General features: G+C 41.4%; 1 protein-coding gene across 8 annotated transcripts in view; it reads right to left on the bottom strand.

The window, feature by feature from the left end:
• Positions 1-12,951, bottom strand: part of BMAL1 (basic helix-loop-helix ARNT like 1) — a 55,615-nt gene that overhangs the window by 1,233 nt on the left and 41,431 nt on the right. For 5 of the 8 annotated variants that reach the window (XM_075094860.1, XM_075094865.1, XM_075094867.1 and 2 more), the window contains 7 exons: positions 12,018-12,264; positions 7,516-7,622; positions 7,036-7,186; positions 5,628-5,716; positions 3,610-3,718; positions 1,821-1,914; positions 112-214 (listed from right to left, as the gene is read on the bottom strand). In XM_075094860.1, the coding sequence (XP_074950961.1) occupies positions 112-214; positions 1,821-1,914; positions 3,610-3,718; positions 5,628-5,716; positions 7,036-7,186; positions 7,516-7,622; positions 12,018-12,264 (900 nt within the window). The remainder of the gene's footprint in view (positions 1-111; positions 215-1,820; positions 1,915-3,609; positions 3,719-5,627; positions 5,717-7,035; positions 7,187-7,515; positions 7,623-12,017; positions 12,265-12,951) is intronic. The other 3 variants (XM_075094861.1, XM_075094866.1, XM_075094863.1) reach the window with 1 other exon arrangement.

The raw sequence follows: 12,951 nt of genomic DNA, 5'->3' as shown, positions 1-12,951 counted from the left end.
ATAGACTGCAGCTGGTGAAAGCAAGTTATTGCTAAAACACAGTCATCTTGTTACAGTTGCGTGTATGCGTTTAGTTGGCATTGAGGCACATCAGTGCATGACTTCACTTACCAAGAATAGAGGAGTTGTCAGAATATGGGTAACCAGAGTTATCTTGGATTTGCCCAGACAGTAACCCAGCTGAAGAAATATCTGGAGTGCCACCATTCAAGATCTTGAAAGAAAAAAATAGAAGCCATAAAACAGCATGAAATGTTGCATTAAGTCTTAAACTGCCCTATATTGGGGTTTTGAATACATGGGAGATGGACTTCATGGAAAAAAATCCCAACACCTAAAGGCTAGCTAATCAGACTAGTTGCAAGCTAGGAACTACTTCCTCTGCATTATGCCCATCACACAGATGTCAGATGGATAGTATATCACTACCAGAAAGGAAGTGATCAAGTCAGTACTATATGCTCAACTTCTGAAAGGCTACTAGAAGGCCTCAGGTGATTTCTGTGGGTCATCTTTGTAAGTATTCCATCTGCAACCAACAGTAACTACAGCTAACTACAGAATGCTTTTGAACTTACAAATACAGTGCGCATAAAGTACTGTCAACTAAGATCCTTCATTTTAGGAGCATAATCCTCCACGGTGGAGACAGACTGCATGAGCTGAGCATTGATCCTGGAGTGTAAGTCTAACCACTTTTGGTACAGAGCAGCACAACGGTACTGTGTACACCAGAGCTCACCAGAAACAAAGAACCTTCTCTGGGACTCTTAAATAGCAAGAGAAGAGCTGAACTTGAACCATAATTCTGAACTGCTCAGATGTGTATACACTGGGAGGTAAGTACTTGTGAGCTCCCTTTTGAAAGCAGCATCAGGTGGAGCTGTGTTGTTTCTAGCAAACATGGTATTCTAACTAAGGAGAAATAAAGGGCTACCCTATAACCCTATTATCCTTTATTCTGTTACAGTAGCCCTTCCTATATGTAAGTGTTGAATTACTGTAGTGCAGAAGGAGCAAGAATACAAATTCCTAGAATTACACCTCAGTTTGGTTCAACTTCAAGTTTTATTTCAAGAACAAAGTAGGCCAGAAATAGACAAATACTTCCTGTCAGCTATATGCTCCAGTACAAGCAATTCCTATGTACAGTCATTGTAATTTCTGGGGAAAAAAGTTAAGTCTGAGGCAGTGTTCAAATGCACAGAATAAGGATTTGGATAAGTGATTTTCTTGCCTTGACTGTAACTACCATAAGCAGCAATTTACTAGATGACTTAAATGCAGCCAGTACCAGTGTTTGGGCAGTTAAGTGTTGGTAATGGTATATGAGTGCTACTCAAGCAATCTTAGAACAAGGCATGGTACATGGTATTGATTTAAAAATAAACTGTCAGTGTACCAAATAGCATCTGGTTGTCATATTTTGTGCTACAGCAGCACGGCAAAACTGCCGTGATTCATTCGAGCACAGTCAGCGCTCAAACAATAGCAATTCCAGTGTTGACCAGTGTGTGGTGGTAAAGAGTTTTTGGAGGATCAAGAGAGATGAGGAGAGCTGTTTCTTACAGCTCTGTTTGGAGGAAAAAAAAATAATCTAAAGAGCAGGTGGTTTTCAGAAGCTGCCAGTGTTTAAGAACTACTGGTCTCTGCACTTCGGGGACTACTGTAAAGGGATTTCAGCCACCAGAGTGTTCTGACTTGCTGTCAGACTTTCGGCCAAGCAGCCAGGAGTTGTTCAGCACCACATGTAATTTTATAAGCATGACTTCACGCTGCTTGCCATTACTGCTACAAGACTCTGTAAAGCTTGTTCGTACCTTCTTGCCTCCTGGGGAGGATGTGTCAGGTGGTGGTGTGCTGGTAATGTTCAGCGGACTTGAACCACAGCTAGAAGGTGACGATCCTCTTATCCTAAAATATAGGTAAAATAGGGAACGGATTTACCAGCAACTTTGAGACTCAGGTGGTGGTAATTCCCTTACTTTTTCAGTGCTACTCCAATCAGCAATAGCAATGTTTTTATTTGCAGCTAGATAAATAGTTGTGTCAACTGTTCTGCTTGCTCAGTCTGCCCACTTTATATCCTCCTCATCTTTACTTGTTCCTGTTCAGCCCTCACAGAGAGAGTCAGAAGGAAAATGTCTTGGGTACTGAGGAAAGCCTCATATTTTTGTATTGTACTTCAATTTAGACCAGCTAAGAATTCAAGCTGCCTCAGTGACAGTAACCTAGACTCTTTAAGTGAGCTACTGCTACAGAAGTACATTGAACATTTGATATAGTATTTAACATGTTCTGAAGCAGCGCTTTTCACTTCAATTTTCTGTAGCTTGATTAAATATAATCTGTTTATTAATGAACAATGTATTACCTGTAGAACCAACAAATCTCTAGACTAAAGGGAAGGGGGGTAATTACAGAGAAAAAGCAATGGAAATGGGAATCTTATCCTTGGCAGAGTTCCCCTGGGAAAGCTGAACAGAAGGCAGCTTTGGAAAATAGTAACAGCTGCTGAAAAAGGACTGGAACTAACCCAGGGTCTTGAAATGAAGTAAAAACATGGGTGGTAAGCTATACTACTACACTCACTGTGGCTAATTAAGTGTTCTACAGCTACTAAAAGGGATAGGTAAGTTTTAAAGTATTGGTTCAGCCTTGGCATGGCTTTTTTTTTTTTCCTTTCTTCCTTCTTCCTGTTCTTACAGACAGGAAAGAAGCTTTGCGAGATATCTGCTGTTCCCTTAAGCAGTGATGTAAACAGTCCATGTCCCATAGTTTTGTTTCTGCTGAAAGGCAGAGACTAAATGTTTTCCTGAATTGCAGCTCAGTATGCTTAAGTTACTGCCACGGAACATCTGCTGGATGAGGCCACCTTCATGGGAAGGGGAAATCCATGAAGAACTGCAATGGGTAGCCAGTACAATTAAGTGATCCCCACTGGAAGCAGCTGCTCACACAGGTGAGAGAGACGAGATGGCTGTTCTGACATTCCAGAACACGTATCCCTGCAGCCCCTTCCTGAAGGGTGCTGCAAGACTTCTTGTTTAAAGCAGTGACCTACATCTTGACTTGTAGACAGACTGCCCTGGGAAGGCAGAGCTAGCTTAATCATTGTGTCCTTGCTCAAAGTGCTGTGGGAGAACAGCATGAGCTGAACTTACATATCTAACAACTCTAAAAGCATCTGAGCAAAGTGGATCACATGAGAAAACACACACTGCTTTTTTGGCACGTAGTCAATAGCTTTGGCATTTGGAGGTTGAGCCACTTACACCCTTAAGTCATTGCAAAAAGAACACTCTGGAAAGGAACAGGTTTCTAGTTAGCTGTTCTTTTTAACTACTGTTTCTGGTAAACAGATAATCATCACCATTACTAAAAAAAGTTCCAATATTAGTCTTTTAGAGTAGAAAGCTGGAAGGCTGGAATTTTGTTATTCCTTCATGATGCCCTTTGACTACCTCAGGTGTTCTGAATAGGTATCTGTACTGTCTACTTATAAAATGCAGTTGTATCATTCCATATCCAGCTTGAAGAAAGACTTCCCTTATTTCCTCTTAAAGAACAATAAGAATTTTCCTTTAACTTCATACCATTTTCTCTCACCTGTGAATCTCCATGATTTCTTCAGCAATCATCCTCCCTATTTTACCTGCCCCAGCTCTTGTTCCACCTGGAATTCCAGGCACAGTAGGATGGGTCCTTTTTGGGCCACCTGGAATGAGTAGGTATCTTAAGGTCAGATGAAAGCTTGCAAACCTTTTCCAAAAAGCATTTGTAGTTAGGCATGTTTTGACAAGCTGCAGGACCTTCTGGACTGTGTTTATTTCCAATGCCACCAATTAGTAAATTCCTTCAGACGTATGGAAAGCTGACTTGCACTGAGCTATGCTACATCTCTTAGCCATCCTCTGCACCAGCAGGTACACAACATACCCTGACTCTTATCAGGATCTGGCTGTTTCAAGCATGGGGTAGTACTTCTCATCCAGAGCTGGTAAAGAAGAGCCTGTCAGACCTGCTTGATTCCGTGCGTGAATAGGCTTATCTCCAAACGTGTTTGTTTTGCTTTGTGTGAAGAACTTGCCAGCACATATTCCCTTTGTTACAGGATAAGGCCAAGTTACCTACTGAACACAAACAGCCCCCTGTAGGTAACCGCAAGTATCTAAGAATGGAAGAAATGGAGACATCTGAACAGTTGGAAGCTTCCTGTTTCTTTAATGTGATTTGACACTTGCACAGCACTCAAGAGGATTCAGGAAGGAGACCGATACACTCCAAGGCATAGCAAAGCAAAGGATTACCTACTGAAAGGGCAAGAAAGCCCTCAGGTTTGCTTTATGCATAATGGATAACTACTGTCTTTTAGAAATTCATATTTAACAATAGCAACCCTCAGCTTCTACAGCTCAGACCCATCAGGAGGTGAGCAGGTTCTCCTAAAGGTCATCAAATCCTTATCAGAGCCAGAAGCCCTTGAAATTAAACTTCACCAAATTAACTTTCTTTTCTGGGGACAAGAACCATCAGTATGACGGTATCATAAACCTGTTTTCTTTCCAAAGGTTATGTTAAGAATAAGCTTATCCTATTATAGAACAGTTTGTTCTATATTCTTTTCCATTCTCGGAAGGCCCAGACACCATGTTACTGCTGTTACTCTACCTCCAGTTACTAGCTATCATGCCTACATGGCAGCTTCTCTTCCTACCACTGTCAGTTGTCCCATGTTTTGCCACCCTTCCTCCTCCATATTTTCCCATCCTGAACCTCATTTTTCAGAGCAGAGGTAACTGGAAAACCCAGTGTTGCTGAAGCCTTGCACTGTTCTCCTAAGCATATTGTCTACAACTTACAAAGTAATCCCAGGCACGCACAATATCCTTGCTCTACAGCTGTAAACGCGTAGCTGCTAGAAAAGGCATCTAGTAAATAGGACCTCTAAAGGCAATGGTTCCCAACTCTTTGGAAAGCATTTCAGTACTGTCACCATCTTTCTTTCCCCATCTTTCATCCATGGGCTGTCACTGCATACTTCTAGTCTGTCACTTCCACCCTGCTCCAGTAACACTTCATTATTAAATCAAGCTCTGCCCCGCGTTACACTGCATGCCACCCGTTAGAGAAGATGGTTCAGTGATCTGCAGCATCCATAACAAGCCCAGGGTGATTACTAGAGGTCAGCCTTCATGTCTTGACAAGGAATCAGTCAAATCAATGGTAGGTGAGGGGCAATAAGCCAAATGGCCAAGCTATGTTTATGATCCATTCACCCCGAGTAGTCATCTGCACTGACCACAGAACATTAATTCACTCTGGGACGATGTACAAATAGCACCATGCATGAAGGCAAACCTTCCCCTTCTTTATCACTCCGCCAACACTGTTTATACATGTTTCTTTTAACTGGTTCATTCACTTCTCTCTGACCAGTTTATATCCAAAGTTGGTATTTGTGTTCAACAGAGCAAGAACTGCATTACTACTTTTTTGGCCTAAAACTTCTTTTTCTTTAGGATATTAACAAATTCTCAATGCAAGAATGCAGCAAATTTGTCCATGCAAGATTAGCTGCTAACAAGGCATGATTGCCAATAATCTCCTCACAGTCCAGTAGTTACCTTCTCCAGCCTGAAGCACACTGTCCATGCTGTGTGGAGAAGCTGCAAGCTGTGGAAAGGCTGTGTCTCCACTATCAAGTATGTTGGTGCTGTGGATTTCAAGAATTAGAAGAATCAGTGATAGAAAACCCTGTGAAACAGTCACTCTGCCATTGTGTCAGAATTGAGTCCTTCAGGGTTTAAGTAGTTTGTGAGTCACCTCTGTGAAAAACACACTGTGACTGACACCAAGACTAGATAAACAACAGAAATAAAACACCATGTTACAACTCAGAGTGTGCAATGCAGAATCACAGAATCACAGGTTGGAAGGGACCTCAGGGATCATCTAGTCCAACCTTTCTAGGAAGAGCACAGCCTAGACAAGATGGCCCAGCACCCTGTCCAGACAACTCCTAAAGGTGTCCAATGTGGCCGAGTCAACCACTTCCCTGGGGAGATCATTCCAGTGGTGACTGTCCTCACTGTGAAAAATTTCCCTCTCGTGTCCAATTGGAATCTCCCCAAGAACAACTTGTGTCCATTCCCCCTTGTCCTCTCCATGGGACTCCTTGTAAAAAGGGAGTCTCCATCTTCTTTGTAGCTGCCCCTTAAGTACTGGTACATGGTGATGAGATCCCCTCTAAGCCTCCTTTTCTCAAGGCTGAACAAACCCAGTTCTCCCAGACTATCCTCATATGGCAGCTTCCCAGGCCTTTGATCATCTTGGTGGCCCTTCTCTGGACCCCTTCCAGCCTGTGCACATCCTTTTTGTATAGCGGGGACCAGAACTGTACACAGTGCTCAGGTGTGGCCTGACAAGCGCTGAGTAGAGTAGGATAATGACTATCTCTGCTGGCAATGCCCTTTTTGATGCAACCCAGCATCCTGTTGGCCTTCTTGGCCGCAGCAGCACACTGTTCGCCCATGTTGAGCTTTCTGTCCACCAGGACCCCCAGGTCCCTTTCCACAGAGTGGCTCTCCAGCCAGGTGGATCCCAGGCTGTGCTGCACTCCCAGATTACATTTTCCCAGGTGCAAGACCTTACCAAACAGCTTCTCTCATAAGAGAATCCTTCTACAGCAGGTGTGAAGTCACCACACCTGTACAGAACCCTCAAGGAAAAAGACAAGGAGGGAGGAAGTTCCTACATAAGCAAAGAAATACATCTCCTGTAAGTCCCTACAAAGGCTCCAGGTCTTCCCAAAGAAAGAAATATTTATATTTCTGCAGGCTTTAATAAACAGACATTAAACTACTGTAATTATTAAACTAATTCCCTTCTCCCCAGGTACGCATTTCTGGGTGTTAGCTGAAGAAGACACATATTGCCATACAGATGATGTGCACATACTTAGGTCAAATCTCATCTGAAAACAGGGCAAAGCAACCAGCATTTAAATGCATCTGCTAAGGGAAAAATACTTACGAAACAACTGTATTTGTTGAGACAATGTATTCTACTTCTTTGGTCCAAGGGTTCATGAAACTGAACCAGCGACTCCGCAACGTAATAAAAGAGCCATCTTTTATTTTAAACTTGTAGCAGTTGGTTGTAATTTTTTCTCTTGTCTGCAAAACTGAAGACAGAAAGCAAGTAACCTTTTGTTAAATACGCACCATGACTACATAAGCAGAGCCCTTATCAGGGAAAACTCAGTTATTTCCTCCCTTCAGCCCTGAAGAAACAGACTGCTATTTCTACAGTCATCCCCCCTCACCCAACCTGAACCTCAAATATTCACTAAATATCCATGGAAATTTAAGATAATCATGTTTGGCACATGCAGCATAGTGTTCTTAACTAAAGCATTTGCAGAGACATACCCAAATCTTCTCAAGTTTGTTGGGTTTTTTAATACACAGTTCGTGATTTTAAAACTTTTAACTGAATTATTAGCAATTGTACCTTGTCTATGACATTCTGCAAGATGTCCTATATCATCTTGATGAAAATATTCGTAACATGAAGTACCTAGAAGTTCCTGGGGTAAGTATGCCAGAATGGCTGTTGCCCTTGGGGAATTGAGGTAAAGGAAAAAAAAAAAATAAGAGGAAAAATTAATTTCAAGTTGTAAGTATTAGTGACAGACTGCTACAACTCACACTGAAGTCAGGTAAGGCTCAAGGAATGTGAAAAGGTATTTTCAGCTTAGAAGGTAAAAAATTCATTAAGAATTATCTTTTTAATTATTGGGTAATTAAAAAAATACATGACACCAACAGCCCTCAGGTATTACATTTGACCTATCACCACTGGAGGGGATGTAAGACTTCCTAAATAGCTTTAGAGATAGATTGTAACTTTGAGAATTTAAACCGGAATTAAGCTGCCTTGTAGCAGCCACAAGATAATACAAAGCTTTCTGCATAAGACACTACTGAAAAATAATCGAAGGTTTAAAGAACTGCTGTGTTCCTTTGTGTACTCACAGTGCTGCTACAGCACAGAGGCCAAGTTGTAGCATAACAAGAGTTTCAGGAGCATTTTTTCCCTGCAAATCACACGCCTTAAGAGTGGGACAAAAAAAATGCCCCACCAAATCCTGCACCCACAAAAAAAGAAAGGTTAACAGAATTTTCCTGGATAAGCACTAAGAGACCTACTATGTGTCTCTGTGTTAAGTCAGATAGGAGCATACAGCAAATAAACCAACTTTTTGTTTCATCAGAACCAGCCAAAGTCAACTCATCTTCCTCACCAGAAAACTTCAAAATGAAATACCCCTGCAGTCTGCAACATGGGAGAGACACGGATTCTTGATCTGACTCTCAGGTCAAGGAGCTGTTAACAAGGATGGAGGACATCTCAAGGAACTAGGAAAAAAGACTCTGTGCATCAACTTGATAATCCAAGCTTTAAACTAAGTTCAAGAGGAAAAGGCAGAGCAACACTGCAGGTAAGTGACAATGAGCTATGCAACAGCCTAGCGCAAGGTGAAGGGGTCATTCTTGACAAGGAAGAAGCTACAGTGGGCCAGTATGCTAAACACCCTAGGGTTCTGTATGTTAAGACAACATGAATTTTTTCTTGAATTCTTAATGATTTAGAAGCTGTAACAACTTATTAGGATAAGGCATGTGCTGGTTTGGGCTGGGGTAGAGTTAATTTTCTTCACAGTAGCTAGTATGGGGCTGTGTTTTAGATTTGTGCTGAAAACAGTGCTGATAACCCAGGGATGTTTCAGTTACTGCTGAGCAGGGCTGACACAGAGTCAAGGCCTTTCCTGCCCCTCACCCCACCCCACCCGCGAGCGGGCTGGGGGTGCACAAGGTGCTGGGAGGGGGCACAGCCGGGACAGCTGGCCCCAACTGACCCCAGGGATGTCCTACACCGTATGGTGTCATGCTCAGCATATAAACTAGGGGGAAGAGGGAGGAAGTGGGACACATTCAGAGTGATGGCGTTTGTCTTCCCAAGTAATGGTTACACGTGATGGAGCCCTGCTTTCCTGGAGATGGCTGAACTCCTGCCTGCCCATGGATAGGAGTGAATGAATTCCTTGTTTTGCTTTGTTTGTGCATGCGCAGCTTTTGCTTTACCTGTTAAACTGTCTTTATCTCAACGCTTGAGTTTTCTTGCTTATACCCTTCAGATCCTGTCCCCCATCCCACCAGGGGGACTGAGCAAATGGCCGTATTATAAACAGTTTTCAGCACACATCCAAAACACAGCCCCACACTAGCTCCCATGAAGATTAACTCTTTCCCAACCAAAACCAGCACAGGTAATAAGGAACAAACTGAGGCAGATCCATCACCTCATCTGTAATCTCAAAAAAACACCAGATGAAGTATTATAAAATATAGTAATTAGTACATATAAATAACTATGAACAAGAACAGCAGGAAAAGCTTTGAAGCACAAAAAAATTAAGTGCCACTGACAAAAAAATGCAAGGCACTTTTCTATTTTACACACACACTAAAAGCATTCAGCACCAACCAGGTGGCTTACATCTGAAGTCCTGGTTGACAGGGAGCTCTAAGACCTCAGCCTCGGAGGAAGAACACATTACAAGTATTCACGAGAGAACTTTTCAGACTGGCTGTTGTCTGGTGAAGCTTATCGCAGGAAAATTAACCTGCTGACAGCTTCAAGACTGCTTTGATGAGTTACTTCTAAGAGCCTGTGGAGAACCACAAAGCAGCAAAACATAGAGTCTATCTTTAAAAAGGAAGACCCAGGAACCAAGCCACCCTTATTTCAGTATCTTTCCAAGAACTGAAGAAACCAAGCCTTTTAACAGCACTGCAGTGGTGGGAAGCCTGACATAGATGGGTAACAACCAATATGGGCATCAGTAAGCAGCTTGTCCAGCCTTTTAGATTTACTTTCATAACAGGATAAACAGGCTTTTTGGGAAGAAGATGCACCGAATTACCACAGAGGGCAAAAGACAATGATTTCAAGATCTGACCATATTCTATTAAGCAAGGAAGGAAATTGTTCTTGCCCTTCTTGAATTTCATCGTGTGTTTTTCCTTAGCTTGCTTCTCCAACTTCACAAGGCAACTTTGAGTTCTGAAACTGTATGTGATGTTATCTGCATATATAATAAGCTTAACCTTACTCTTAAATCCACCATCCAAAGCCATTAAAAGTACTGAAAAAGTAGTGGGATGGTTCTCTTTAAAACTCTACTCAGTGCAGCCTGCTGTTTTGAAAGTGAACTCAAGTAGTTCTCTTGACTGTGTTAGCCCAGCTAGTTAGTATCTAATCAACAGCAGTTCTTTTCCAGGGACCATCCAACCCACAAGAACAAAAAATTTAGGGTCAGAGTTTAAGTGCTTCTCACCTGGATTCCCTTGGGCAAGTGACAAAGGAATCATGCAAGTCTATATTAAAAAACCTAACGTGGAAATAAATTAATAGTTTTCAACTTGGACAGGTGCGTAAATATTCTCCACTGGAAGCATGGATCATAGGATGCCAAGCTTAAACCTACAGATGAGGCTTATTTCTTAACAATTCCCTTTCAAAGAGCTCTCTGAAGTAGCATATACATTCCAAGGTCTGTAAACAACAGCTGGAAAACAATTAAATGAGAGCATACATGCTTAAATACAACAGGTCAACATTTTCTGAGCCTTATTGTTTTAGAAATACTTCCAAATTATCCATTAGGGGAATATGTCTGATCTTTTGAAAATAAAACTCATTCATAAACTACCATACTTTGGCAGAACAGAATGGTACCCTTTCCGAGCAACAGAAAGGCTACAAATGCTCTCATAGCTGCAGTGACCACCAGCTCTAAGCGCTGCTGCAGAAGAACTAGTGTTTCAAAAAGCCATCTATCAAGTTAAAAGCAAACAGCAAACCACAAAAAGAAAACCACAAAACCCCAAACCCCACACCAAAAACCTCAAAACCAGAACACCCAACCACCTCAACCAGACAGATAACATTAAAAAAATGTTCTCCTTACTGCACTTCCTCTCAAGACTGTCAGCTCTATTTCCTCTCAAAGTCCACTAAAAAAAAAAATCAGCTGACAGAGAAACATCCCTGAAACAAATTCCAGCAGGCAGGTTCTGGCAGAGTTTGGAGCCTGGGCTGTTTTACGTTGTAAGTAAAGCCACAGGCAACCTGGAACAGCCTCATCTAGGCAGTCTCAACCATCTTGACGAGGAAGGGAAACAAACAGGCCCTCTCCAACCAACCCAATGTAACCCCTCCGTTAACATCCTTCGACCGTCCTTTTTCAAGGATGCCAGTTATTTTGAAGGAAGACTCAGGTCACGTGTCTCTGCTACTTAAGAAAAGTCAAGCAATTTCTTTTGAAAAAGAATTAGCCTTTTAGACAATAAATAAAATTGATGTTTGAAAGAAGATATCACATTGGTATAAGTTCTCAAACCTTTTCCAAGAAGCAAAGCTTATAAAAAGCTTTCTTTCTGATGAATACAAAAAAAAATCACACACAGAAGTATTAATTCAGCAGAACGTGTTCAAGTATATAGTTAAACATATGCTATCAAAGCCTAATGCAGCCTGTGCAATAACTTAACTATGTAGTGTTTGCAGAAGTAATTTTCAAAGAGGCAGTACTTACAAAGTCTAGTTTAAAAAATAGGACAGTGTGTTTTTCTGAGGATTACATATATACATTCCCTTAACAAATGGACAGAAATGATCCCCGATTATTCTGCCTAATAAGCCATGTTTTTGGAGTTTTTTTTTTAGTTTTTGTTGTTTGTCTAAATTAATCAGTCATACTGGATAAATACACAGTAACGGCTTTGAGCTGGGTCTCAAAAACAAAATAACTTGCAGTCAGGATTTAGTAAAAGTAGTGTAAATACCACTGAAAAGAAATGACTGTTCCTTTACACTTTTAAGTAAAGTTGTCATGAAAGCAGTGTTGGACAGTCACTTATTGAGAAAGTTATTACAAGTGTTCTTACCTCTGATCTACAAAAACAAATTTCCCATCTATTGCATGACGAGAAACATATTCTGTAGGTTTCACCCTGATCTCACCGTTGACTGGCTGTGGTACTACATGAGGATGCAGCCGTCCAATTGCAACAAGACAGCTTAAATTACAACCCTCATTATCTGGTTCATTATCTTCATCTAGTCCCATTTTTGTTGGCGGCCAGCTTTTTAAATATCCTGTACTATGAATAGTGCAAAAGCTTTTACGGTCTGCTGTAAAAAAAGAAAAACCAACAAAAAACGCAGTTAGGTCATGGATATTGCTTTGGAGAACGACGTCTCAGTCCTGTTAATATTGTATCTCCTCTCTTATCCAGGAAATTTAAGATACTTCACATTTTTTAGCACCCCTGCTTCAATGCAGCTAATCTGAGCTATTTCAATAAACACTTCGTCTCTGTAAAATCATTGTTTACACTCTAGCACCACACAGTTCAGACCAAGAAGTCTATACTTATGATTTGATAATCCTTATGTAGAAATTGCATCACATTTTATTACTTCAGCAACGGATGCAAATAATTTAAAGGACTGTTTGGAGAAATTAGTACATTAATAAATAAGAGGCCTTTTTCAACTTAACATAAGGCTCCTACAAAGAACAGCAACAATTTGTTTGGCAGAATATACACTGTTTGGGGTGTACAGGGGATAGCAGCACACAAGGGTGAGGATGAAGTCCCACAATGACAAGTAATACAGTCGGTCAGTATCTGAAAGGAGAACTCTTATTCCTCAGCACTGAGCAGGCCTTAGAACTACAAGGAAGGAGACTTTCTTAGACAGGCAGAGTGAAAGGCTTATGCCTAACTGTACAAACTGGCTTCCTCTGGATGAGCACTAAAGCACGATCCAAGGTTGAAGCTGCAGTTGAACCTAGCAGGCAGTACTTGAGGCAGC

The sequence above is a fragment of the Phalacrocorax aristotelis genome, chromosome 5 (genome assembly GCF_949628215.1).
Source record: "Phalacrocorax aristotelis chromosome 5, bGulAri2.1, whole genome shotgun sequence".
Taxonomy (NCBI): domain Eukaryota; kingdom Metazoa; phylum Chordata; class Aves; order Suliformes; family Phalacrocoracidae; genus Phalacrocorax; species Phalacrocorax aristotelis.
This window is presented reverse-complemented; position numbering and strand designations above follow the sequence as displayed.